Source organism: Eptatretus burgeri, chromosome 3 (genome assembly GCF_056783735.1).
Source record: "Eptatretus burgeri isolate ZD-2024b chromosome 3, Ebu_testis_v1, whole genome shotgun sequence".
Classification (NCBI taxonomy): Eukaryota; Metazoa; Chordata; class Myxini; order Myxiniformes; family Myxinidae; genus Eptatretus; species Eptatretus burgeri.
In genome coordinates this window covers 76,262,928-76,287,684 of record NC_140963.1, presented here as the reverse complement: position 1 = coordinate 76,287,684, position 24,757 = coordinate 76,262,928, and the positions used below count along the sequence as shown (strand labels likewise).

Here is a 24,757-nt window from a genome sequence, read left to right as displayed (position 1 = left end):
CAGGTGTAAGACATCAAATCTTAGCACCATTCTGATAGAGGCGGCTGCACAGGGGAGAATGTGTACATTCTGCGCATATCCAAGGACATTGCTTATTGTGAGCTTTCGATGCTGCATGTCGAATAGGGCAGCATCCTTAGTGATGATTCAAGGTTATGTTTGAAATAGATCTGCAACAGTTTGATTGATCTATCCACTTCGAAGGAGGGAGCTCATAATCATTACCAGTGAAGATTTGCCTTACATCCAGGTAATTGTTACCAGTGGAGATCTGCCCATACAACAAGGTAATTGTTACCAGTGGAGATCTGCCCATACAACAAGGTAATTGCTACAAGTAGAGGTCTGCCCTACATCTAGGTAATCATTACCAGTTGAGGTATGTCAAACAGCAAAGTAATCTTTACAGTAGCGGTCTGCCCTATATCAAGGTAATCACAGTCGGAGAAGGTCTGCTCTATATCAAGGTGCTTCTGGAGCAAATCAGAAGTTCATTCAGGATAAGATAGCCGAAAGAGTTGCTATAAAAAAAAAACCTAAGACTGTGACAGAATATACACACATACTCCTGAACACTGTGGCAGAGTGTGCAAGTGAAGAAGCACAGTCTTTGGAGCCATACATGGAAATGCCTCACTCATCACTTACTAATCATCCTTTGTGGATGAAAAGGACCAATGTATGCGTGTTGTGTGTGTTTATTGTCCATCATCAAGAGATGGAAATACGGTAATCTCCGCCATGCCATTAGCTGAATTGTAGTCATAGAAGGGAATACAAAAATAATTAGACAAAGGTCAAAGCGATTTCGACTGTCCTGCCCAAGCGAGACTCATCCCAAACTAACCATTTGTTCGTGACAGCAAAAGTACATTGTCTGCCTGTTTAACCCCTTCACTGCTGCATGGCATGCACACGACTTACCAACAATAGAAATAATGTCGCAAGTATCGTTAATTATGTGATATTGTCACCAAAGTCAAATCCATATTGCAATAAAAAGGCATCTTCTGACTCATCAACCAGAGCAAAAGAATGTCGTCATTCTGCCAATGGTTGTGCCATGCTGTGTTCAAATGCGCACAGGTGACATCATAACCATCCTCACCAAACCACTTTGACTAAAACATGTGACATTGTCCACAGCAGGAATGAAATGAAACTTTGTGCAGTTTGTAACATGGGGGTAGTTATTACTCCCCAGGGTGTTCTTTCTTCACTAGAAGTGACTTTGTTGTGGTTTTGTTATTTGTTTGTTTTGTGCAGATGTTTTAATAATAATAATAATAATAATAATAATAATAATAATAGTTATGTGTTTTTTTTTCAGATTGTTATTTAAATCTCATTATTGTGATGGTGTTTGTCCATAGGGATTACCCGGACCTGCAGGGCCACCTGGACCACGCGGCTTCCCAGGACTTCCAGGAACGGCAATTAACAGTGTAAGAGGAGACAAAGACAACAAGCAACAACACAGACAGTAACAGTAACAGTACAACCACTCTTTTTATGATCACTAATAACAAATCCCCAAGTACAATTAGGAATCACATAACCAGGTAACCAGGAGCAACAGCAGAATAACCAGATATCCAACCACTTCCAAAGAGGAGGCGGTGAGTGGATGGAAGATTGGGTTTGGAGGAGGTGGGGGTTTCATTGTTATTCTGATTCCCATTCTGATCTACCATACTCTGTTACAGAGCGTCAGTGCTGCCGAAGCAGTTACTTGGCAAGCATTACATTGGGTAGTGTGCCATTGCCTTCCCAGCAGTCGTGAGGACAGGAATTTGGAATTTGTTCCTGGTGTCGGCGATAACTCGCCTACTCTTTGCGAAGGACATGATGGGATTTTTAACATTCGCCAACTAGTGTCAGCAGACAGAGTTTAACGTCCATCAAAGGGACGGCACACACATTGATGAATCGCCCTGCCCGTGAAACACCGGGATGACAGTTTATAGCTGTGTCGGGATTCAAACCCAGACTAGACAGCTTCGAGGTGAGTGTGCATACCTTTCGGCCATCCTGCCAGCCCGTCATTGTTTTAGTTTACACTGATGAAAAATATGATTATTTGTAAATGGTGTTTCAACACTTACCTGGACTTTTTATACTTGAAGCTAAAATTGTATGTATTAGGACAAACAAACAATTTCTAATTGCACTTATTACTTTTCGTTACCCCTTTTTCTTCTATAAAAGTCATTTTTTTGAACTGGAAATGGAAACGATAAATAAACCCTTCTGTAGCAGGCTTACTATTCACATAGATGTTCATGAGCTTTATGTAGATTTATTTAATCACCAAGATGGTACTTTGTGGTCTATTTGCAGGTGGAGTACCTCCCCAACAGACATGGTCACTCCCGTGAGTTTCATCGTGTGTGTGTGTGTGTGTGTGTGTGTGTGTGTGTGTATGTGTGTGTGTGTGTGTACACCCTTATCCTAACTGTTGTGGGATATATGGTGTATTTTGCAGTTGGAGGAAAGGGTGAACGTGGCGTTCCAGGACGTCCAGGTTTAAATGGGCAAAAAGGTGATGAAGGAAAGAATGGACCTCCAGGACCTCCAGGTAATCCTTCCATATCTCTTCGGTGTTATATGCACACTCGAGTTGTACACCCCATCAATAAACACTCCACTGCATCATAACAGTAAACTTTTTCCTCGTTTTTTAACTACAAGATATGGGCTCATGGAAGAGTAAGGTGACAGGATAAAAATGCAATGTACTGACAGTGGGGCAGGTAGGCGACAAGCGAACACACCAAGAAAGGGAAAGAACTACTAGGAAGAGAGGAAGGGAAGGAAACACAGTACAAAAAGGCTTTGCTCTGACGGAGGGTTAAAACACGTGAAACATCAGTTTCTTCTTGCTTCCCATGGTGGTTGGCATACCGTGTTCAACATTCTGTTGATTTCATTTATTATTCTACCTCCAAGACTTTCTTCCTTCAATGTTCGGCTAATTATGCAGGGTTAATGGGGGTAGAAAATATTTTGGGTTTTGATGGGTCTGCACAGCCTGCTCGAAGCCATGGAAGGATGGGTGGGATTGAATCGCCGTTACACATACAAAACAAGAAAAATAGTAATCAGAGATTGCAGACCCTCATCAGGACTTCTTTTGAGGGGTGCATTTTTTATAGGTTTTAGGGTAAATCCAATAGCCTGGTGTGTTGGCGCAGTGGTTAGGGCAGCGGCTTGGGATCCAATAGGTCCTGAGTTCAAGCCCCGTTGGGCCACTGAATTAATACACCAGGGGGTTGACTCAGCCTGTCATCCTTCCGAGGTCGGCGAAATGAGTACCAGTGTACTGGGCCGGTGTATACCCCGGTTAAAATAGGTGTACCATATCCCTGTGTCGTAAGAGGCGACCAGGGTTGCGTCAGGAAGGGCATCCGGCGTAAAACATGTGCCAAATCACTATGCAGATCGGATGATCCGCTGTGGCGACCCCTAACGGGAGCAGCCGAAAGGAGAAGAAGAGGAGGGTAAATCCAATATGGCTGCCAACCATGTGACCTGTAATATCATATGTGTGAAGGGTCTTGGGGAACTAATGTTCAAACAGGATGTGATTTTTGTTCCTCATGGACAGGCGGTCATACATGCAAAGTTTTGCCTCGATCTGTTCACTCACTTCAAAGAAGATATTTGAAGGTTTTTTTTTTTTAAACAATATGGCTGCCAAATCATGTGAGCGATGACACAATTAAAAAATTATCTGTGGACCATTTTATCCCAAGATGACCCTCAAAAATTTTCATACTGATCGGATGTGGCGTTCTACATATGCATTTATGACGTCATAACGAGGGCACCTATGACTTCATTAAAAAAAAAAAATGAAACACATTCCCCATGAGGAGTACTTGCTATGTGCTAAGTTTCAATATTTTCCTTTGTGCGGTTTCAGAGATACAGGGTTCCAAAGTTTTTCCGTTTTTCCAATATGGCTGCCACACTACGTGACATATGACGTCATAATTATCATTACAACATTCTGCAGGAGTAGTCGCATCAATGGTGAAAATTTCGTCTCAACACGACAAGCGGTTGCAGAGAAAAACACATAAGTTCTGTGCGGACAAACAGACAAACAGACAGACAGACAGACGGACAGACAAACAAACGGATCCAAATTCCAATACCCTCTCCTTTGGCATGGATAATAAAATAGGAACAAAATAATGGAGATTTGTGGAAAGCCTAGATTTTGGAAGTTTAACCACGAGGGGGTTATTGGAAGAACATGTGCATCCTTGAGGATATGGGGGAGGTTCAGAGGGCTGAGAGACCTGAGGGAGCAAGACCAGGGGAGAGGAGGTAAAAACAGAGAGGCTACCAGCCTGTCTTTGGTGTCAGACCTTGTTCTTCTGCTTCATTCACACCATCAGAAGCAAATACGTCATTGCTACAGTCATCAGGAAATCTCTCTTCTCTTAATTATCAATGATCATCGGTTCAGCCTCTGCCTCGGTTATTCTACCATGGATATGTTTCTTCTAACCAAACATTTTATGAATCCATTATGCCTCTAATGAGAGATCAGTGCCATCTTTTAAGCTTTTATATAATCTGTGACCTTGCCTTACTTCCCAAGCTGTCTACTAATGGTATTCAGGAGTCCCTCCATGAATGATTCACTGGTTTTCTCTGCAGGTGAAAATGAATTACGGTACTCTCGATGGCATTCCTTCTCATGACCTCTCTCCGTCTGGAGGCTGGTGTCCCACAAGGCAGCATTTTAGGACCTACCTTGTTATTTGTCTACATCGATAACGTTTTCACTTCCATGGAATATTGTCTGCACCATTTTTCTGATTACTCCACCCTGTGCAGAACAGTACATCACACTTCTGAGAGGCAGTCCGCTACAGCATCCATCTTTGCTAATCTATACACATAAACAAAAGCACGGTGAGGCGGTGAAGCCGTGAATCAGTCCGGGAAGCCGTGAAGACTATGTGCCTATTAATCGCGTCCTGTTTTAACGTTAGTTCCCCAAGACCCTTAAGACCTCTAAAGACCCTGAAGACCCCGAGGACCCAGAAGTTTATCTAAAAGTTTATAAAAAGACCTAAATGCTGTCGGAATGGCTCTTTATTGAGTGAAATCTCTCATAAAGGCAAACATAATTTCCAAACTATCAGAAATATAATCATTAAAAACTTTTATCGGATGTAAACCTATATTGTATCGAAACAGGATGTTTCAGGGCAAGAAATTGGTGAGTAAATGTGAGACAAAAGGTATAAGATGTGTTTTTCAAATTTAAGGAGTATCCACAAGCAGTTTTAAGATACATGTATTGAAATGTACACCTTTATAAATATCAAGTTGCATAGCTCTTCAAAAAGTTATAAAATATTTTTCAAAGCCATTATAAATATTAAGTATAATCGAACTAAAATACACAATTTGATGTCTGTCTGACCGTGATACATTTGGTTGTTACTTATCCAATCTTAACCAAACATGCCAGATGGACTAAAAGTCATACGACGGATGTTTCAGTGACTTAATGTTCCCCCCCCTCATCAAGGGGGATTTTGCACTTGGACGAACATATCTAGCCATAAGATTTTGTGGACTGTCCATGGAACATATATCTTGGAGCCTCATATGTCATTTCACCCCACCATGGTTTCAAGTGTGGCATGCAATATTGCCCTAACACCATTAACACCAATTTGCAACACATCGCTTCTCAGCTGTTCAGGTGTTTAAATAGCTCAGCATGGCATTTTATGTGGCACAGTACCTACTGGAATTAAACAATTATTATAACCACAAATTATTCCGTCAATTCTTTCCAAAGTATGATTACCTTTTTAAACAGTTGCTACTGTTAGTTTCTTTTTGAACAGTCGCAACTAAAAGAAATTTGAAGCAAACCAGGGGTGTGTTCCACTATCAAGAAACTTTCTATTGCTTGCCAAGCCAGCAGTTCCAAATCAAACATTTCAATGGAGTGCTTGATTGAGTGCCTAAGCAACTTGGCGAGCACTCTACAAGCTGACTGGTAATGGAACACACCCCTGATGTCCTTGAGGAATTCTTTGCTCATTGCGTTCCCCACAGACTATTGAATTTGAGTCGTCCCAACTTGCTCGTCCTCTAGGTAAGGTGCTCAAATGAGTCTGTCTGTACGCATGAATGATGTGTCCCATTGCCTGTCCGATTTTTCTAGCCATAAGATTTTGTGGACTGTCCATGGAACATATATCTTGGAGCCTCATATGTCATTTCACCCCACCATGGTTTCAAGTGTGGCATGCAATATTGCCCTAACACCATTAACACCAATTTGCAACACATCGCTTCTCAGCTGTCCAGTCTGCATTTGAATCCAGACCCAGTTATAAGCTGTTATCCTGGTGTTTCACAGGCAGGGTGATTCATCAACGTGTGTCGTCCCTCAAATTGACGTTAAACTAGAGTCCCGTCTGCTGGCATAAGTTGGTGGGCATTAAATATCGCACGGTGTCCTTTGCAAAGAGTAGGTGAGCTATGAACAAATTAGAAATTCCTGTTCTAACCTTACTCTAATGCGAGATCTAGACAGCTGGTTCATGAAAGACTTGGGCAACGCTTGCCATTGCCAACCCAACAAGAATGTGGGAATAATTGTGACTGTTAAAGAAGAATGATAATAATAAGAAGAATATTTATCCACCACCATCCACATGACTTATTGCCACCACCACCCAATCTCTCGCCACACCCCTGGCCACTCCCTTAGGAAGTGGGTGCTTCTTGTGATAAATGCTTCTTATGGTCATTTCTTGCACATACTTATCCCGCTGATGATAATGCTCAAAAAGTAAATATACTTCTTTGAAAATGAATTAGATATGGAAGGAAAGACATTGGATAAAAGGAAGTTTGAAGATAAAACTAATCTTTCAGTAAATGTATTAATTTCCCCATGGATTCAGATGAAGTTATGGTATTAAGGGTTTCTAATTCAGAAGTTGAGGAAAATATATACGTCAACCTCCTCGAAATGACATAATCTTCCAAAGGAGATATTAAAAATGAAATCTCACAATACTTGTTTCAGAACTCACAATTCATTCAAAAAATATTATAAATTCACAAAATAAAAACTATAAAGTATAATAGGTATTATTAAAAAGTATAAAAAATAAAAAGTTAAACATTTTTTGGGAGGGGATGTCGAAACACATTCCTTAACTAGAACGGCATTCAGTAGAGCACGTACCTCTGCCAGACTGAACATTTCACGTTTTGTATCCCTCTGATAAGCAGGATCTGCATCTGTGCATTGACCAAAAATCGAATCTGCTTGTTCTTGTCACCGACCCAACTCATGCACCAAGTTTTGTCATAACCTGTGCATAGCATTTTGAAATATTATGGTACATAACGTTTATGGCCCTATCTCTGAATGGTGAAGAATCACTTTCTAATGAAAAAAATTCTCGTATCCAGATCCGGATCTTCACCAAAATCTAATCATTTTGGCCTTGTCACACGCCCAAACTTTCCAACAAATTTCGGCTGAATCCATCTGCACCTTTTTAAGATATCCTGCTCAAAGATCGACAGAAACACAGACAGGGGTGAAAATATAACCTCCATCCACCTTAGGTGGTGGACGGTAAAAAAAAAAACATTTATAGTTCTCATATCCTGAACCAGATATTCACCAAAATGAAACTAATTTGACCTTGGCAGACACCCAAACTATCCACCAAGTTTCATCTGAATCCATCTATAACTTTTTGAGATATCCTGCTCACAGACAGGCAGACAGACATTGAAACAGACAAATGAAAAATTACTGATCGAATGTCACTTGGTGAAACGGAACCGCACTCGGTGGAGCGCATAGCTCTGCCAGGCTGAACAGTTTACGTTGTGCATCCCACTGATAGGTCGGATCTGAATCTGGACCTGAACTAAAATAGAATCGGCTTGTTCTTGTCACCAAACCAACTCATCCACCTCGTTTTGTCATAACTTTTCCATAATTTTTTGAGATACCATGCTATATTGTTATGAATTTGGAAGCTTACTGCACTCAACATTCAGGTCCTTATAGAACAGTTATATCGGTAAGTGTGTGTTTATAGTTAGGGCCCCCTACCTGAGTCTAACAGGACTTACATGTGTGCGCTGCGGAGTGTCATTTACAACAAACCTCCTTCACTTCACTTCACACACCGACGCCATTGTCCACGTGCGTTCGGCCACGTACGTGGGCGGAGATTTCCATCAAGAATTTCCAGACCGGGACTCCACCCAGGAAGGCAGGGGCATGCCCCTTGTCCAATCACGCCACAGAGAGCGACTTTCCCACAGCACCCGGCCAATGGGGTTGAGATTGCCACAGAGAGCGACTTTCCCACGACGCCCCGTCCAATGAGGGTGGAGAGCACCTCAGAAGTAGATTTGCTCACCCCAGAGGAAAAACGGATAAAACGAATGCCAGGCTGGGATCGTGGTGGTAAAAAAGGTTCGTGGTGGTGGAGGTCATTGAGGTGGTAAAAGGGATCGTGGTTGTGGTCGTCATGGTGGTCATCATCATCGTGTTGCGGGTTCGAGTCCCGCCGAGCTGGATCATCATCATCTCTGATCTTCTCCTTGGTCTTGGTCGATTGGTGCGTGGCCGGTTGGAGAGCGCGGTACCTGGTGCTTGGAGCGGCATTGTGTTACGGGTTCGAGTCCCGCTGAGCCGGATCGTCGAAGACCACACGAGGTGGACAGGTCCAAGCACAGTCTCTGGTCTCCAGCTCACCTGTCCTCGAGCTGGAAGCCTTCAATAAAGACCCGACGGGTCCATTTCTGTGTGCGTGTGTCTGTGTGTGGGCCCGTCTTTAAGTAGCAACTGTATAAGTGCTTTTGCTTGTACATTGACTGCATTTCCTAAAGTCGGATAACTCTGCACTTCTGTGTTCCCCTCCCTGCCTATTGTAAATATATATCCCTTTTGTTGAATGTATAAGCTCGTTTTTGTGCTTCTTTCATTGGCTTAAGGCCCTGTCACACCTTGACATTTTAGCCAGCATCTGGCAAGGTATCAAAATGTATGCAAAACGCTGGCATATGCTGAACTATTGATGTTTTTTCCAGTTTTGGACGTACTCATAACGATTTGGATGTATGCATAACGTATTAGTAACGTACACAGAACGTTTCAATAACATATAGATAACTTATACCAACGAATGCTGAGCGTGTTGTCGGCGTTCACAACCTATGCCCAACGATAGTCTAACTTATGCAAAGCGCGGCAGCGTATCGCCGACGATCACGTGGCGTAGCTTATTAAAAGACTGCGGCTCGACGATTCAAATCATAACCGCACTAGACATCGAAGTGTCAAGCCGCTGTCACACCTTGACGTTTTAGCCAGCGTATGCCGACGTATGAAAAATTTGCCGAATACGCTGACACACGTCGAATACGTTATGGGTAAGTTTTGTTTACGTTAAGAGCACGCTGAAGCATGCTGGCATACGTCGTAGTACGCCGAGTACGTCGACAAATTTTCAGCATGTTGAAAATTTTTCGATGGATCCAGCGTATGGCGCACACGTTCTGCATACGCTGACCATAAGATGTAGGCACATTACGCGATCATTGACACACATTGACACACGTTACTTGTAAGTTACTCATAAGTCGAAACACGTCGAGGTAATGTTTAGCATAATCGAAACTTAATTTTTAACCTATGAGTAACGTGCTTTGAACCTATGTGTAACGTATCTCCAAAGCACATTGACGTATGTAGAAGTATTTGATTGACGTCTTCCGGCCGACCACAGAACTTACTGAACGTGTTTCTAACTTACAGCTACCGTATAATGGCGTATTGGCAGTGTTTAGGGGAATTGGTATATATAAATGGGCTTCACAGGAGGAACCCATCAGTGTTCCAGACTCCATGTTTTTTTGTTTTTTTTCTTCGACATGATGGTGATGTTGACACTTCGATTTATAGTGCGGTTATGATTTAAATCGTTGAGCAGCAGCCTATTAATTATATTATATTATAACCGCACTCGAAATCGAAGTGTCAACATCACCGTCATGCCGAAGATAAAAAAAAACCATGGAGTCTGGAACACTGACGCTAAACATTACCTCGATATGTTTCAACTTATGAGTAACTTACAAGTAACGTGTGTTGACGTGTCAACGATCGCGTAACGTGCCTACAACATGTTACTTATAGGTTAGAAATAAGTTTCGGGTACGCTAAACATTACCTCGACGTGTTTTGACTTATGAGTAACTTACAAGTAACGTGTGTCGACGTGTGTCAACGATCGCGTAACGTGCCTACAACTTATGCCAGCGTATGCGGAATGTGTGAGTCATACGCTGGCATACGTCAAATGTCAAGCATGGAAAATTTGCCGACGAGCTCGGCATACTATGACGTATGCCAGCATACTACGACGTATGCCAGTGTGCTCTTAACGTATACAAAACTTACCCATACGTATTTGACGTGTGCCAGTGTTTTAGACAAATTTTTCATACGTCGGCATACGCTAGCTAAATCGTCAAGATGTGACAGGGCCTTAAGCATGGTACGTGTTGGGAAATTAGGAAATGGTAAATTGTGCATTTGGACCGATGGGTCTTGGTAACCATCCGCTCGGGTTACGCTCGGTTCGAGCACTATAATGGCTCGTTCCGCTCGAGGCCTGCCGAGGGTGTGAATTCCCTGGTAGCTTTTCCGCGTGGATGCTTAGGTATATTGAAGTTGGCAATTAACCCTATACCACGCGGCCGAATTATTGGTGATTCACGGTCCTGGAAGGGACCCGTGCCTTTCGGAGTTCTCCAATGATCACAATCTAAATTCCGGGTGTTCGGTGGGGCCGACTCTTCTGCTCTACCTAGCGGTCGTGCTCGCCACCGCCGCCTGGCTCCACAACAATATATCGTTTTTGGCCCCAACTCTCAATGGTGAATAATCACTTAAAAATTAAACGATTCTCATTTCTGGATACGGATTTGGATCTTCACCAAAATTGAAATCTTTTGCGCTTTGCACGCACCCAATCTGTCCACCAAGTTTCATCCAAATCCATGCATAACGTTTTGAAATGCAGTAGAATCTGGATAATAAGTGTATGCTTGAATATACGCGCATCTGAAAAACATGGAACTCCCTATTTCATTTCTCCATAAAAAATATGCGCGTATATAAACTTCATCATAAGGCTTTGAAAACTGAAAATAATATCAATTCAAACACAACAGTATTTCGTGTCTTATTGGTACATCAGCTTGAAGTCCAAATTTCTTACACGTGTGGAACTGGTAGTTACAAGAATTGAATGTTCAAAACAACATTGTTTCTCAATGGTCGTAAAAGCGTGTTTTACAAAAAGGGTAACAAAGGAAGGTTTTACGACAAGGGTAGCATAGGGGTGATTTACAACAAGGATAGCAAAGGAGTGTTTTACAACAAGGGTAGTAAAGGGGTGATTTACAACAAGGGTAGTAAAGGGGTGTTTTACAACAAGGGTAGTGAAGGAGTCATTTACAACAAGGGTAGCAAAGGAGTGTTTTACGACAAGGGTAGTAAAGGGGTGATTTACAACAAGGGTAGCAAAGGAGTGTTTTACAACAAGGGTAGTAAAGGGGTGATTTACAACAAGGGTAGTAAAGGGGTGTTTTACAACAAGGGTAGTGAAGGAGTCATTTACAACAAGGGTAGCAAAGGAGTGTTTTACGACAAGGGTAGCATAGGGGTGATTTACAACAAGGTTAGCAAAGGAGTGTTTTACAACAAGGGTAGTAAAGGGGTGATTTGCAACAAGGGTAGTAAAGGGGTGTTTTACAACAAGGGTAGCGAAGGAGTCATTTACAACAAGGGAAACAAAGGAGTGTTTTACGACAAGGGTAGTAAAGGGGTGATTTACAACAAGGGTAGCAAAGGAGTGTTTTACAACAAGGGTAGTAAAGGGGTGATTTACAACAAGGGTAGTAAAGGGGTGTTTTACAACAAGGGTAGCGAAGGAGTCATTTACAACAAGGGTAACAAAGGAGTGTTTTACGACAAGGGTAGCGAAGGAGTGATTTACAACAAGGGTAACAAAGGAGTGTTTTGCGACAAGGGTAGTAAAGGGGTGATTTACAACAAGGGTAGCAAAGGAGTGTTTTACAACAAGGGTAGCAAAGGAGTGTTTTACAACAAGGGTAGTAAAGGGGTGATTTACGACCCTTTATGATCGAGTCTTAAAACAACGTTTTTCATCACAATCAAAATGGACACAGCTGTGAAGCGTCAATTCCTGAAAAGAAGATTGAGATTATCACATTTTATAACTCTTGTAAAAACCAGTAACAGATGTTTAATAAATTCGGACTTAACACTAGAGGACTTTGATGTGCATGGTGAAGAATGAGGAAATAATTGTTTAGAGTGTGAAAGGTTCGAAGAACATATGGAGCGGAAGATGGGCCTTTTACCTTGACATGGAAAAGGAAATTTTTGTGAAGTTCAAACGGATACGTGCTCCAGGACTGAAAGAAAGTGTATTTAGAATTTGTTTCCGAGGTACGGACAATTAAAATTGCAATGATGTAAAAACTGACATATATGCAGCCAATCTGAAGAACATTTGCCGTTAAAAGCATATTCAGGCTTTTAAAATATAAGCGCATGTGGAAAATAAGCGCATATGTACTCCACTAAATCTAAAAAATAGGTGCAGTCCATACACTTATTATCCAGATTCTACTGTTTTGTGCGATATGTTGTTTTTGACCCAATCTCTCAATGGTGAAGAATCACTTTAAGCGAAAGTCACCAAAATTAAGCGTTGCTGTCCTTGGCCAGTCACCCACGTACACAAATAAAAATTCAGAACCACTGCTTGAAAACTGTGCCAAAAATCGTGTGACAGACAGACAGACAGACAGACAAACAGACAAATGCTACAGACCAACATACTTGACAAATCAATTATTTTGCCAAGTAACAAATGGACAGGGGTGAAAACATAACCTCTTTCCACCTTCGGTGGCAGAGTTAATGAGCAAACATTTTAAATAACATGAATATTGTATCAATAACAATAGTATGAAATTAGAAATGCTTAAACCACATGAAACATGAGTCCAATTCAAAAGCTATAACAGAAGCATAATGATAATAATAATAATAATAATAATAATAATAAGTTCCGTTTTATTAACATAAAAAGCATACAAGATCATAGCCTGAAGACTAAAACGGTCGTGTTTACACTAAAATGAGAAAATCGATTTACATTGAATGAAAAAGTAAATACCTATTATATATCATTTCAAAATCAACCACAAGCAAACAAACAACAAAATAAATTCAACAAACAGGTCTATAAATTACATATAAGTGTGCTACGTGTACGAATATCAGAAAAAAAGACAGATAATATTAATTACATTTAAGAGACCTTAAAAAATTGAAAACATTCAATAATTACATGAAAGATGTAAAATATATGATAGTGCAGAGCAGATTGTTGACAATGAGGACTTCTGATAAAGCAATAATATTGCACCTTACTCTATTGTGCATTTAACAACGGCACTAGAGTAGGAAAACTAGACTGTTTGGATCTCTGAGTTCTCACTTGGGGGATGTGGATCTGGTGCATGTTTCTCAATCGCATTTGGGATAATTATTGGTGTCTAGTGGGGAGTAAATGATGATGATGGGTAGAAGGAAGGATTAAACATCCATTTTCAATATGCGCCAACTCTGAGCATGTAATAGAAAGTATATATATACATGCTCTCAAAACCCAGAAACTCTGGATATGAAAGATATTCGAAACGTACTCGTGCATTTTGTTATAAAGTAAAAGTTGTCGACAAGAAAAGGAGTCTAACATTATGGATAAGTGGAGAGTTTTGAAAGATTTTAACAAAACCCTCCCGAATAATCATAATATATGAAGTGTTTTATAGCTCTCTTAGTATGTTCTCTTAATGATAAAAAAAATTAATGTATCAGACAAAGATTATGAACATGCAACAACATTATGGAAAGGTTTCAACATAATAATAAAAATAATAATAATAATAATAATCATAATAAAACCTTGGAGGCTGTCACCTGCACTATCTAGAGTAGAGTCTGATACTTTTCTTCTCGCTGATATATTCAAATAATTTCGAAAAGTCTGTCTTAACAAAGATTGAGATGTGAACGAGATCCTGCCCATTCTGACACATCACCCAGATTTGCACGCGGAATGACAAAAGCAAAACTGGAGCAACTGAAGTAGAAGTTCTGTTCATGTTTAAAGAGCCTCAAAGTGGTAGGCTATTTCAAGCCTGTTAAGAGATGCACAAAATCCAATAATATTTAATAAATTTTAATCCTAAGGAGCCTTCAGACTATTTAATTTACTTTGATGTGAGTAATCTCAATGGTTGTGTGATTACTTGTTCTCTTCCAACAAACAGATTTGAATAGATTGATGAAAACACGTTTGATAAAATCCTTCAGCGAGCACAAAACAAGTTCAAAGAAGGTTTAAATAATGACAAAGTAAGATATCTAGTTGAAGTCATTTTATTATACTAGATGTCAGTGTGTGTTAGTGTGTCAGTCAATGTGTCTCCTCCAAAATCCAAAACCATGAAACCGAGCGGCCCGAAACTTTGCATACTGACTGAGGGTACTCCAATGGGGTGCATGAATGAAAACTGGGTGTTTGGATAAATGTAAACACACATTTTGAAGATAATTTATGTGGTGCTTATCACAAAAAATAACAAACAAAAAAAGAAGCCTTACAAACATAGCCGTCGAAGCTCGTTTAAATACCACCGCCTCCCCCCAATGTTCGACCTTGTCGAAGGGGCGGGCGACAACTGGACAACTGTTTTTCCAATTTAATTGTTGGAAAAACTAAAAGGAGGCAGGGTATAGAGATTATGTTAAATCTGAGAATGAATGGTCTATATTGAAGTTCTGTAGATCTGGGTGCAACACTCGCACGCTTACTCAAGGAAATAAAGATAGCCTCATATGAAGGGAGAGGCTATTGTAATCTAACATATGAATCAATTTTCAAACGTTACAAAAGCAATTTCCATATTATGTCATTCGATTCATATGCCAATCATATGCTCATTCAAAACTGGAGTACTTGTATCTTAACTACTGCAGACTTGCAAGAATCATATAACTACCACAAACTCCCCCCTTCTCCACCCTACCCCAACCTCCCCTCCCAAGCTCCTTCCCACGCCACCCCCCTTTACCCTGCCACAACTTTCTCTAAGGATATCAATTCAACCACATGCCCTCGATATAAAACAGTCTAGTTTGCATCCCTTTATCCAATCTGATAAATTACAATAAATAAACCAAACCTTAACAGCCAGCACCCCCTCACAATTATGGTGGCTGTCTTTCTGTCAATATGATGAAGTTTTTGTAACTTGATGTCATTCTTTAAATTGTGTCTTTCAGGACCTGTTGGTTCATTCATCGGATTTTCTCATTTGGACAGCTTTAAGGTGAGTGCATTGTATATTTCCTGTGAGTGTGGTTAATATTGTGAATATCTAGGGTGAATATTGTGCACAGTGTTAACCTTTACCTTGTCCCTTTACACGCTAGCTATGGCATGAAGGATACTGAAGGGTAAGTGATAACTGGCAGGCAGGTACATGTTACTTAAGCTTGTGTCGTATCACGTAAGAACAATGGATGGGATCAATAGAACGTTCATCATTGCATGCCAACCACCGTGGAAAACAAGGAGAAGCTGATGTTTCAGGTATTAACTCTTCATCAGAGCAATAGAGCAGTGGCCTTCGCAAGCAAGACTAGTTATTCGTTATCATATCATGTAAGAAAGACCTTCTGTAGATCAGAGATTGTGTAAGTCCCATCCACCTTAACAATGGTGAGCTGTTCTCCCGAGTTATCAAGCAAGATGGTTGTTGCTGACGTGATTTAATTGTGATTGCCTTGTAAACACAGGTATTCATGGCAAACTATCCAATAATTCTTTTCATGAATGTTATCAAAGCTGTTAAAACTCTTCTGAGAAAATTAAATTATTAAACCAATTGTTACATTGGAGATGTATGAGTAGAAGAATGAGATTAATTGTGGTGTTGAGTTATTAATCTTATTACAATGTTACCAAATGATGAGTGTTCAGTTATAGTCCATCTATGTAAAAATAAAAAAATTAAAAAATGGAGGAATTTCCTCCTTTCCCTCGGTTTTCCTTGTTCCCCCTCTTCTCCTTAACTCTATCCATCTTGTCCCCCACCACCCTCCCTTATTTCCATACTTTTGTCAGTCCTCCCCACCCGACATCACTTGATCCCATTCCACGGTATAAAAGGTGCAGAACATATCTTTTTGGATTGGTAATGTTAGTACAAAGCATTATATTGCTATAACGTCTTCTCTTGCCTTAATGGTGTGCCCTGTGTTGCCATGATGATGAGCCCTTTGTTGCCGTGATGATGAGCCCTGTGTTGCCATGATGATGAGCCCTTTGTTGCCGTGATGATGAGCCCTGTGTTGCCATGATGATGAGCCCTTTGTTGCTTTTGCACTTTGTGTTGATGCAGGGAGAGCGTGGTGAACATGGTATGAAGGGAGAAAAGGGAGATTCTGGTGGTGTTGGTACCTACATTCCTGGCCCACCTGGCCCACCTGGACCTCCAGGTCCTCCTGGGAGCACTGGAGTGGTGGTATGTTTAAAATTTCCTTCCTAATCTTTCTGCCCATTGACCGGTCGTTACCTTATTGGACCAGTTAAGTCATTCCTTCCTTACTTTATTGTACTGATGGATAATACAATCGTTTAATCACAATGAACAGATATGTTCCACAGACTGGTAATTTTTTTATTTTAATAAAGACTCACCACCACTCCTTAGCACCCCTCCCAGAAACCAAGTAGGTAATAAATTGATGATCCCTTAGTGTTAATATCACTTGCATGAACATCCCCCCACTCCCCCCATTTTACACAACACAATAAATATAACTTGAAATAAAATGTGCAGCAGAGGTGAATGTGTGCCTTACCCAGTGCAGTAACTTCACTTGATACAGGTACAGCATTCTTGGCTCATCATGGAATATGTTCGGAGCAAGGAAGAGACCACTGCAATGCGCTTAACGCTGTAAACTGCTTCATTACCTCCGCCCCCGAAGGTTATGTCTTCACCACTGTCTGTCTGTGAAAAGTATATCTAAAAAAAGTTGTGGACAGATCCAGATGAATTTTGTGGACAGGTTGAGTGTGTAATAAGGCCAAACTGATTAGATTTTGGTGAAGGTCTGAATCCGGATCCAGACATGATAATTTAATATATTATTCGCAGACAGAGCAGGGTGGGATGAGACCGGAGAGGAGATGGTCGAAGACAGAAAGACCACCCACCTGCCTGCGGTGAGAGAGCGTGAGAGACCCAAAGACTTAGCCTCATTGCGGGAGATACCAATGATCCAAAATGCCTTGGATTCCACTGCGTGAATCTGAGAAAGGTGAGAGGCAGGAGCATCAGCCCAGAGGGGAGAGCAGTACTCCATCAGGCTGTGGACAAAAGCTTTGTATGTAGTCAGGAGCTCAGGTGGGCCGAGGAAGGATTTTGTACGATGGAGGATGCCCAGTCGGCGACTGGCTTTGGAGGCCAGCTTGGAGATGTGGCTTTCTCAGGAAAGATCATGGCAGATAGTGAGACCCAGAAGCTTGAATGAGAGGACTTCTTGAATGAAAGAGGATTATTGAGAAAGTAGATGGGGGGGGGGAGGGTTCCAAACGTTCCTTTCAGAGAGACATCGTGAGAGTGTGAGATTTGTCAGGATTAAAAGACGTGTTCCACATGTTGGACCAGTTTGTGATGTTATCCAGATCTGCAGAGAGCGAAAAAGCTGCGGCTTGCCGGTCTGAGGGATGAAAGATGGCACAGCAGAGGGTGGAGTCATCAGCAAAGAGATAAAGAGGATTTTCAGGGAGTCGGAGAGATCATTGATGAAAACCAGAAAAAGAACAGGGCCCAGAATGCTGCCTTGAGAAATTCTAGCCTGGACAGGACGAGGGGATGAAAGAACTCCATTTAGGGCCACAGGTGGGCTGTGACAGGAGAGGAAGTCTGCGAGCCTTGAGGGAAGATGGCCTTGGATACCAGAGGAAGAGAGTTTGGTGAGCAGGGCAGTGCGGCCATTTGCCAGACCGTGTGGAAAGCACACAATATGTCCAGGGATATGGTTCTGATTTCATGTCTGACATTGAGGACCTCCATCCATTGTTTGGAGAGCAGAAGTAGCATATCCAGGGTAGAGTGGCCTGGTCTGAATCCAAATCGATGATCGTTAATCAAGTCATTGGAGAAGAGGAAGGATTTAATGTTGGAAGCGATGATGGATTCCATAACCTTGCTGATGATTGGGAGAAGGCTGATTAGTCTGTAGTTGCAGGGATCTGTTTTGCACCCTTTTATGCAGAGCAGTCATGTTTGCTGATTTCCAAGCAGATGGCAGATGACCTGAGCAAATGTGAGGGTGAATAGAACAGAGAGAGGATGAGCAAGAGTAGAGGAGCAGGTTTTTAGGACATGTGGGCCGGTTGCAGAATGTAAGTCGAGGTCTGACAGCAAGATCTCCACTTTGTCAGGAGAAAAGGACACAGAGTCCAGGGACAGTTGGGTGTGACTGGGTAAGGTGGGTACAGAAAGCGATGGGTTTTGGACACAAGATTTTGATGCAAACACCGAGTTTAGGCATTCAGCCTTTTCACGTGCGGTATCATCAGTGCGGCCATTTGAGGTAAGGGAGGGGATGGAGGGGGAACATACACCAGAAACAGATTTGATTAGACACCACCAGGATTTAGAAGAGGGAGAGAGTTTTGAGAGTTCAGACGAGATTAGAAAGATGAATAAGGAAGAACATGCGATTAAAATTACTCGTTTAGTCATTTGTTTCTTGTACTTTTGTTGATTACTTGGCTTCCCTGTGTGAATTAATGCTTTTGGAAGTGATCTGTCAAAATATTCAAAAAAAGCAACTCGTGATCCAGATTCAAGTCACAGAAGATAAGCAGGTTCTTTCTTTTGAGGCCTTCTTTCCATCCCTACATATGAACTGTTTACCAATTCCTTTCACTTCCTGCTGTCTTCAGCTATTTTTTTTTTAGTCTACTCAACCAGCCTTCCTACTCTGCCTCTTGTTCTATGCTGTGTCACCTTGGCTTCAAAACTCCTTTGTGGAATCTTACCTGTATCAAATGCTTCCTGAAAATCTAGACATACCATTTGCATTCTTTCAGTACATGTTCCAGTGCATGTTCTTCCTAATACGCAGTGTACCACGTCACATATTTTTCAATCACTCAATATTATGTCAAATGGTTCGATATCGCAGTGGCAGAATAGCCGAATAACAGAATGGCGTGGAGTATTTCTCGTTCCTGTCACAGCAGACCTCAAAAAGATGTTTTTTTTTAAAAATAAACACTGGTCCAATACTTTTTAATGTAGTTAAGTATGACATCTTCACAGTTTTTCTCTGTGAGGACCACCTGACATGAACCACTTAGTTCCCTCCCTCCTCCAAACTACTTCTGTGATCAACTTCGAGAAGACGTTTGGGCCCTTGAATCCCCGTGCTTCACCGTCAGCCTTGACCTCTCTTGTGTTGACCGCATCTCCAAGCTGGCTGCCAAAGCTAGGTTCACACTGGGAAATCTACACCAGGAAAGAAACCTTCCTTGATCCTGTAGAACGTCTCAGCTTTTCAAAAAGTTTGGAACACAATGGAGTATTGTTATTCCTTGTGGGCATGCGCACCTGCATCCCACCTTGCATTTCAGGCAGCTGTGAATGCCAAGGCTCTCCAATGAATTGGCATCAACCATCAAGAGGTTGTTACAGAGCACTTCCTGTTTTCTCTCCATCGATAGTTGGTGGCATTTCAAGTCTGCTGCCATCTCTCATCCATTCCTTCTCCCCTTGCCCTTTGAACCATCTACTCATCACTAGCTCAACCAGGGCAAAAACATTAATATGACTTACCTGCCTGAGGAAGGGCAATGGTTGTTGTCATTTCATTGCTTCAAGGTTGTAGTCCTCAGTGCCGATCTCATTTTGTCTCACCTCCTGCCATGTCTCACCTTTTCTTCCAGGTCGTGTTTCTGTGCCCATCCTCTGTCATTGTGCTCTCACATTCACTTTTTGGTAATTAAGAAAGAGCATGTATGTGTGCTTGCACAATGCTTCGTTATCATTTCTGCTGTGTGATTTGGTATTTTGTAGGTGTCTGCACGTGTTCTTCATCCTCTTTCTGGTGCACAAGTTCACATTTAGGCCACATTTTCTCCTGCAGGGACCCCATGGTGAGTACATGGTTGGTGTTCCTGGCCCACCAGGACCTTCTGGACCACCAGGATACTCTTACCCTGGACCACCTGGACCACCTGGACCTCCTGGGCCTGTGGGGCGTACTATGGCAGGTAAATTACCGAAGGTGCAATAAACATCAAACGTTTGATGGATTCAGCATACAAAGGAGAGATGGATCAACAAGTTCTTAAAACTGACCATTGGAGTTAAAAGATGGAATTGAAATGAAAGAATGTTATTTTTCAATTAATTCTCCCTGTGCATCAATTTTTTTTTTTTTAAATTGAATCGATGCTTCCAAAGTGAAGTAAATCCATTCGTAACAACTTTATCAGCCCTTTGTCATCCATGTTGTGAGTTCCATGCTTGTGCTCCTTTACATTTTGAAATATGAAAATCCACTCAGGGTCAATTCTAGTCTGTAGAGATATTGTTGTATAACTATTCAACTCCAGTCACAACAATCTGCACAGCATGCTCCACCATGCATCATCCACCCCCAATTTTTTAATTGTAATAATAATGGTGGTAGAGATGCAAGTTCGAGTTGAGACAAGCTCGGCTACTAGGAACAACTCGAGCACTGAAAGGGATTCTGAGATAGTTTGAAAAAAGTAAAGAATGGTCTGATGATAAACAAGAGAATGGATGTGATAATTTGGATGTTTCATCCAGAAATGTTGGAATATTGTCTGTCAGTTTGAGCCGTATGATTCGGATGAGTCAGAAAATTGGACCAAGGGAGAGGGAAGACGAGCCACGATATTGATCGGAGCATTTGCCTTTTGAACACACATTGGGAAGTACAGATAAAATCTTCACCATTTACTGATTTCAAAACGCGATTCGCTTTTGAGGAGTCATTAACATCTAAACAGTGGGTAGCACCTGCTGAAACACAATGATGTTATGTGTTTGAAAAACATACACAACCAAACTCTGAGAGGGGAGAAATCAAAAGTAGTGAAGATGGGAATTTGCAAACTGCTGCATACTTATGGTCTCTTGTAATAAAATAAGCTTCTCCGGCTACAGTACAATTGTAGCCTGTAGTGTACTTACTGCCTGTAGTATACTTACAGTGTGCAGTATACTTACAGCCTATAGTATACTAATTAAGGATTGTGGAGTATACTGATTATGGCTGACGAATTCCAGCCTGCAGTAGACAGACAACCTGCAATCTACGAATTATGGCCTGTGGAATATACTTAGTATGATCTGGAAATTACAGCCTACAGTATACTGTTACATGGAAAGGGGGGTTGGAGATGTTAGCGGGAGGATCCATAGTTAGAGTGTGATAAAATAGTATGGTCCATGTGACCATGTAGCTTTGACATTTTCCTTGTTACAAGAAATAACCTGAGTCAGTCGTCTTGTTAAATGTGCACTGAGGCATCAGTGAGTGTTAACTTTAAGTCAGTGTAGATTAAATTTGTTGTCTAAAACCTCCTGTTTTCGAGAGAGGCCAGGTGAGGACTTGGGCATCAAGGCACAACTGGAAAGCGCATTGAACTTTCAGAGGAATCAAGAGGGACTTTTTGGCTCGCCTCAAGTCATGGCAGCAAGATCAGCTGCAGAGCCTTTAAGAAGGAGAATAAGACCTTTTTTTAAATTGGGACTGCCCCAAGGGGTGTGACAGCCCAGACGATGGCATGCCCACAGAAGGGGATGTCCAATGAGTGGGACGTGTCATTCAAAAAGGTGGTGCCAGAGTTTGCGAAGGGTGTAAATACACCAAAGCGCAGCAGTTCTGGTTTTGCAGTTCCAGTTCTAGTTTTAGTTTTAATTCTGGTTCTGGTTTTGGAGTTGGAGTGGTAGGTGTGGAGTTGCAGTTTTTTTGGTGGAGTTTGAGTTAAGATCGGACATTGGAAGAGGTCCCTCTCCTCATGACTCTCCTCATGCCTCTCCTCATGCCTCTCCGCATCCTTCTCCTCATCACCATCCTCCCACCCTGTGTCACACCAGCTCTGTGCAACACCAGTCTGCACTGTGCAACACAACCAGTTCATGCCTGGCCTCAAGGCCTTGCTCGTTCCCCATTGTTGTGTGAGTCACAATATTTATTTTTATCACCATCGTTGGATTAGGCTTTAGTGTTTTATTTCCTTTCATTCTACATAAGTGTGTGTGTGTGTGTGTGTGTGTGTGTGTGTGTGTGTGTGTGTGTGTGTGTGTGTGTGTGTGTGTGTGTGTGTGTGTGTGTGTGTGTGTGTGTGTGTGCCTCTGAACTCATCCTGTGAGTGCCTGGTCTGTTCTGATTATTTATTTATTGGCATCTCGTCTCTCCCCTCTCCCTTACATTTAATAAATAATTTTTGTTTGGTACACATTATTTTGTCATGGCTCGTATAAGAGCTAACACGCAGAACATAAACCAAAGGGAGAAGAAGACATGAGGGGCAGGAGAGGGAAGCCAACAACAGCGAGGTACAGTGGCATTAAGAGATCTGTGGAAGGGAGAGGGATGGGGCTGGGTACACAGGGTAAACAAGATGGACACTCCAGGGACTTTCAGGAAGGAGAACAGGGAATTTAAAGGAGGTGGGTTTGGGGTGGATTAACTGGGGTAGAAAAGATCATGGTTTTACAAAGGGGAAGATAAGAGATGGTGGTGAACAGCTGTTTTGAAGACCTGGAGGGAGGAGTGGGATTGAAGAGAGTGTGGGAGTTTGTTCCAGAGGCTGGAAAAAAGAGGAATTAAAGAGTGAAGGTGAGCAATAATTCTTGATTTTGGCAGTTTCACCAGAAGGGGGTTGCTGGCAGACTTTGAGTGCCCTGTGGAAATCTTGGGGAGACACAGCATAGACAGAGAAGGGAGGGGGCAAGGCCAGAGAGGAGTCGGTAGATGACAGAAAGACCACTGACCTGCCTGTGGTGAGAGAGGGTGAGAGACCCAAAGACTCAGCTTCATCACGGGAGATACCAATGATCCTAAAAACCTTGGTTTCCACAGCGTGAAGCTGAGCTAGGTGTATGGCAGGAGCACTAGCCCAGAGGGGAGAGCAGTACTCCATCAGGCTGTGGACAAAAGTTTTTTTGTATGTGGTTAGCAGCTCAGGTGTGCTGAGGAAGGACTTTGCAGAACGGTGGATGCCCAATCAGCAACTCGCTTTGGGACCAGCTTGGAAATGTGGCTTTCCCAAGAAAGATCATGGCAGATAGTGAGACCCAAAAGCTTGAATGACAGAACTTCTTTACGAGGATTGTTGAGAAAGTAGATGGGGTGAGGGGGGGGGGGGGTTCCAGACGGTCCTTTCGGAGAGACATCGTGAGAATGTGACATTTGTCATGATTGAAAATCATGTTCCACGTGTTGGACTAGTTTGTGATTTTATCCAGATCTGCAGAGAGTGAAGAGGCTGCTGCTTGCCGATCTGAGGGATGACAGAGGGTACGGCAGAGTTGACAGATGGTACCTGCCTTACTGGACGAACACAGCCAGTTTCGGCTACGTTGAGTGAACTTTCTGGAATCCTAGTAACTTTGAATGCAGTAACTATAAACACTGGTTTATAGTTACCGCATTATGCAGAGGCTTTTATGTGACCTCCAACTCAGAGTGACCGTATTAAAGATGCTTCTGACTTGACAATAATTACAGCCTGCATAATACTAATTATGGCCTGTGGTTGACTTACGAAATAATTTGTGGCAAATTATATTCCAACAAAATACTTTGAAATGACTCAAACATGCATTCAATCCTTACCGGAGGTCTCCATCCATTTCTACATGGTGACCTCTGGAACACAATACATCTTCATGTCATAACATCCAAGAAAATGGGCCAGGCATCTTCAAAATGTTCTTGTAACTTTATTTCCTCCTCCTCATCAGGAAACTCACGTCTCTTTTGTCGGTGTGTGTTTTGGCCAGAATTGTTGAGTCATATTTTTCAGCTCTGGTTTCATCCAAAACTTTCAGCCAAAGCTGTCACTGACTGGGCTTCATGGATAGCAATCATCCTCGAAAATGGGCAAAACACTAAACTGTCCAACATGTCAAAATCTTGATGACTTTCTTGGCCGACCTTGTTTGGACGAAGTGTTACTCCACCCTCTAAGAACTCATCGTTTCAGAATTTCACTGAAACTATTATTTAACATACAAGCACAAGTGGAAAAGACTGGGAATGTCAATTGCAGTTTGTGTTGTTTCGGTATAATAGCCGCTGGTGACGGAAGGAGAGTCAACCCGTGACATCACCGGTGTTGTTCACTCTGCCGACTTTTTGTTTTTATAATCTTTCGAAATGAGTATGCCGATGAAACGTGTACTTTTGGGAACCTTGGGGATTCGAGATCGTTTTGGCATCATGGAGTTTTGGGTCACTCTTTTCTTTAAGGGCTTTGTCTGGAAAGTGTGCATGTTGATA

General features: G+C 41.9%; 1 protein-coding gene across 8 annotated transcripts in view; it reads left to right on the top strand.

The window, feature by feature from the left end:
* Window positions 1-24,757, top strand: part of LOC147030213 (uncharacterized) — a 296,012-nt gene that overhangs the window by 256,627 nt on the left and 14,628 nt on the right. For all 8 annotated transcript variants that reach the window (XM_085874046.1, XM_085874047.1, XM_085874044.1 and 5 more), the window contains 6 exons: window positions 1,374-1,445; window positions 2,341-2,374; window positions 2,486-2,578; window positions 15,476-15,522; window positions 16,597-16,719; window positions 20,360-20,486. In XM_085874046.1, coding sequence (XP_085730172.1) covers window positions 1,374-1,445; window positions 2,341-2,374; window positions 2,486-2,578; window positions 15,476-15,522; window positions 16,597-16,719; window positions 20,360-20,486 — 496 coding nt within the window. The remainder of the gene's footprint in view (window positions 1-1,373; window positions 1,446-2,340; window positions 2,375-2,485; window positions 2,579-15,475; window positions 15,523-16,596; window positions 16,720-20,359; window positions 20,487-24,757) is intronic.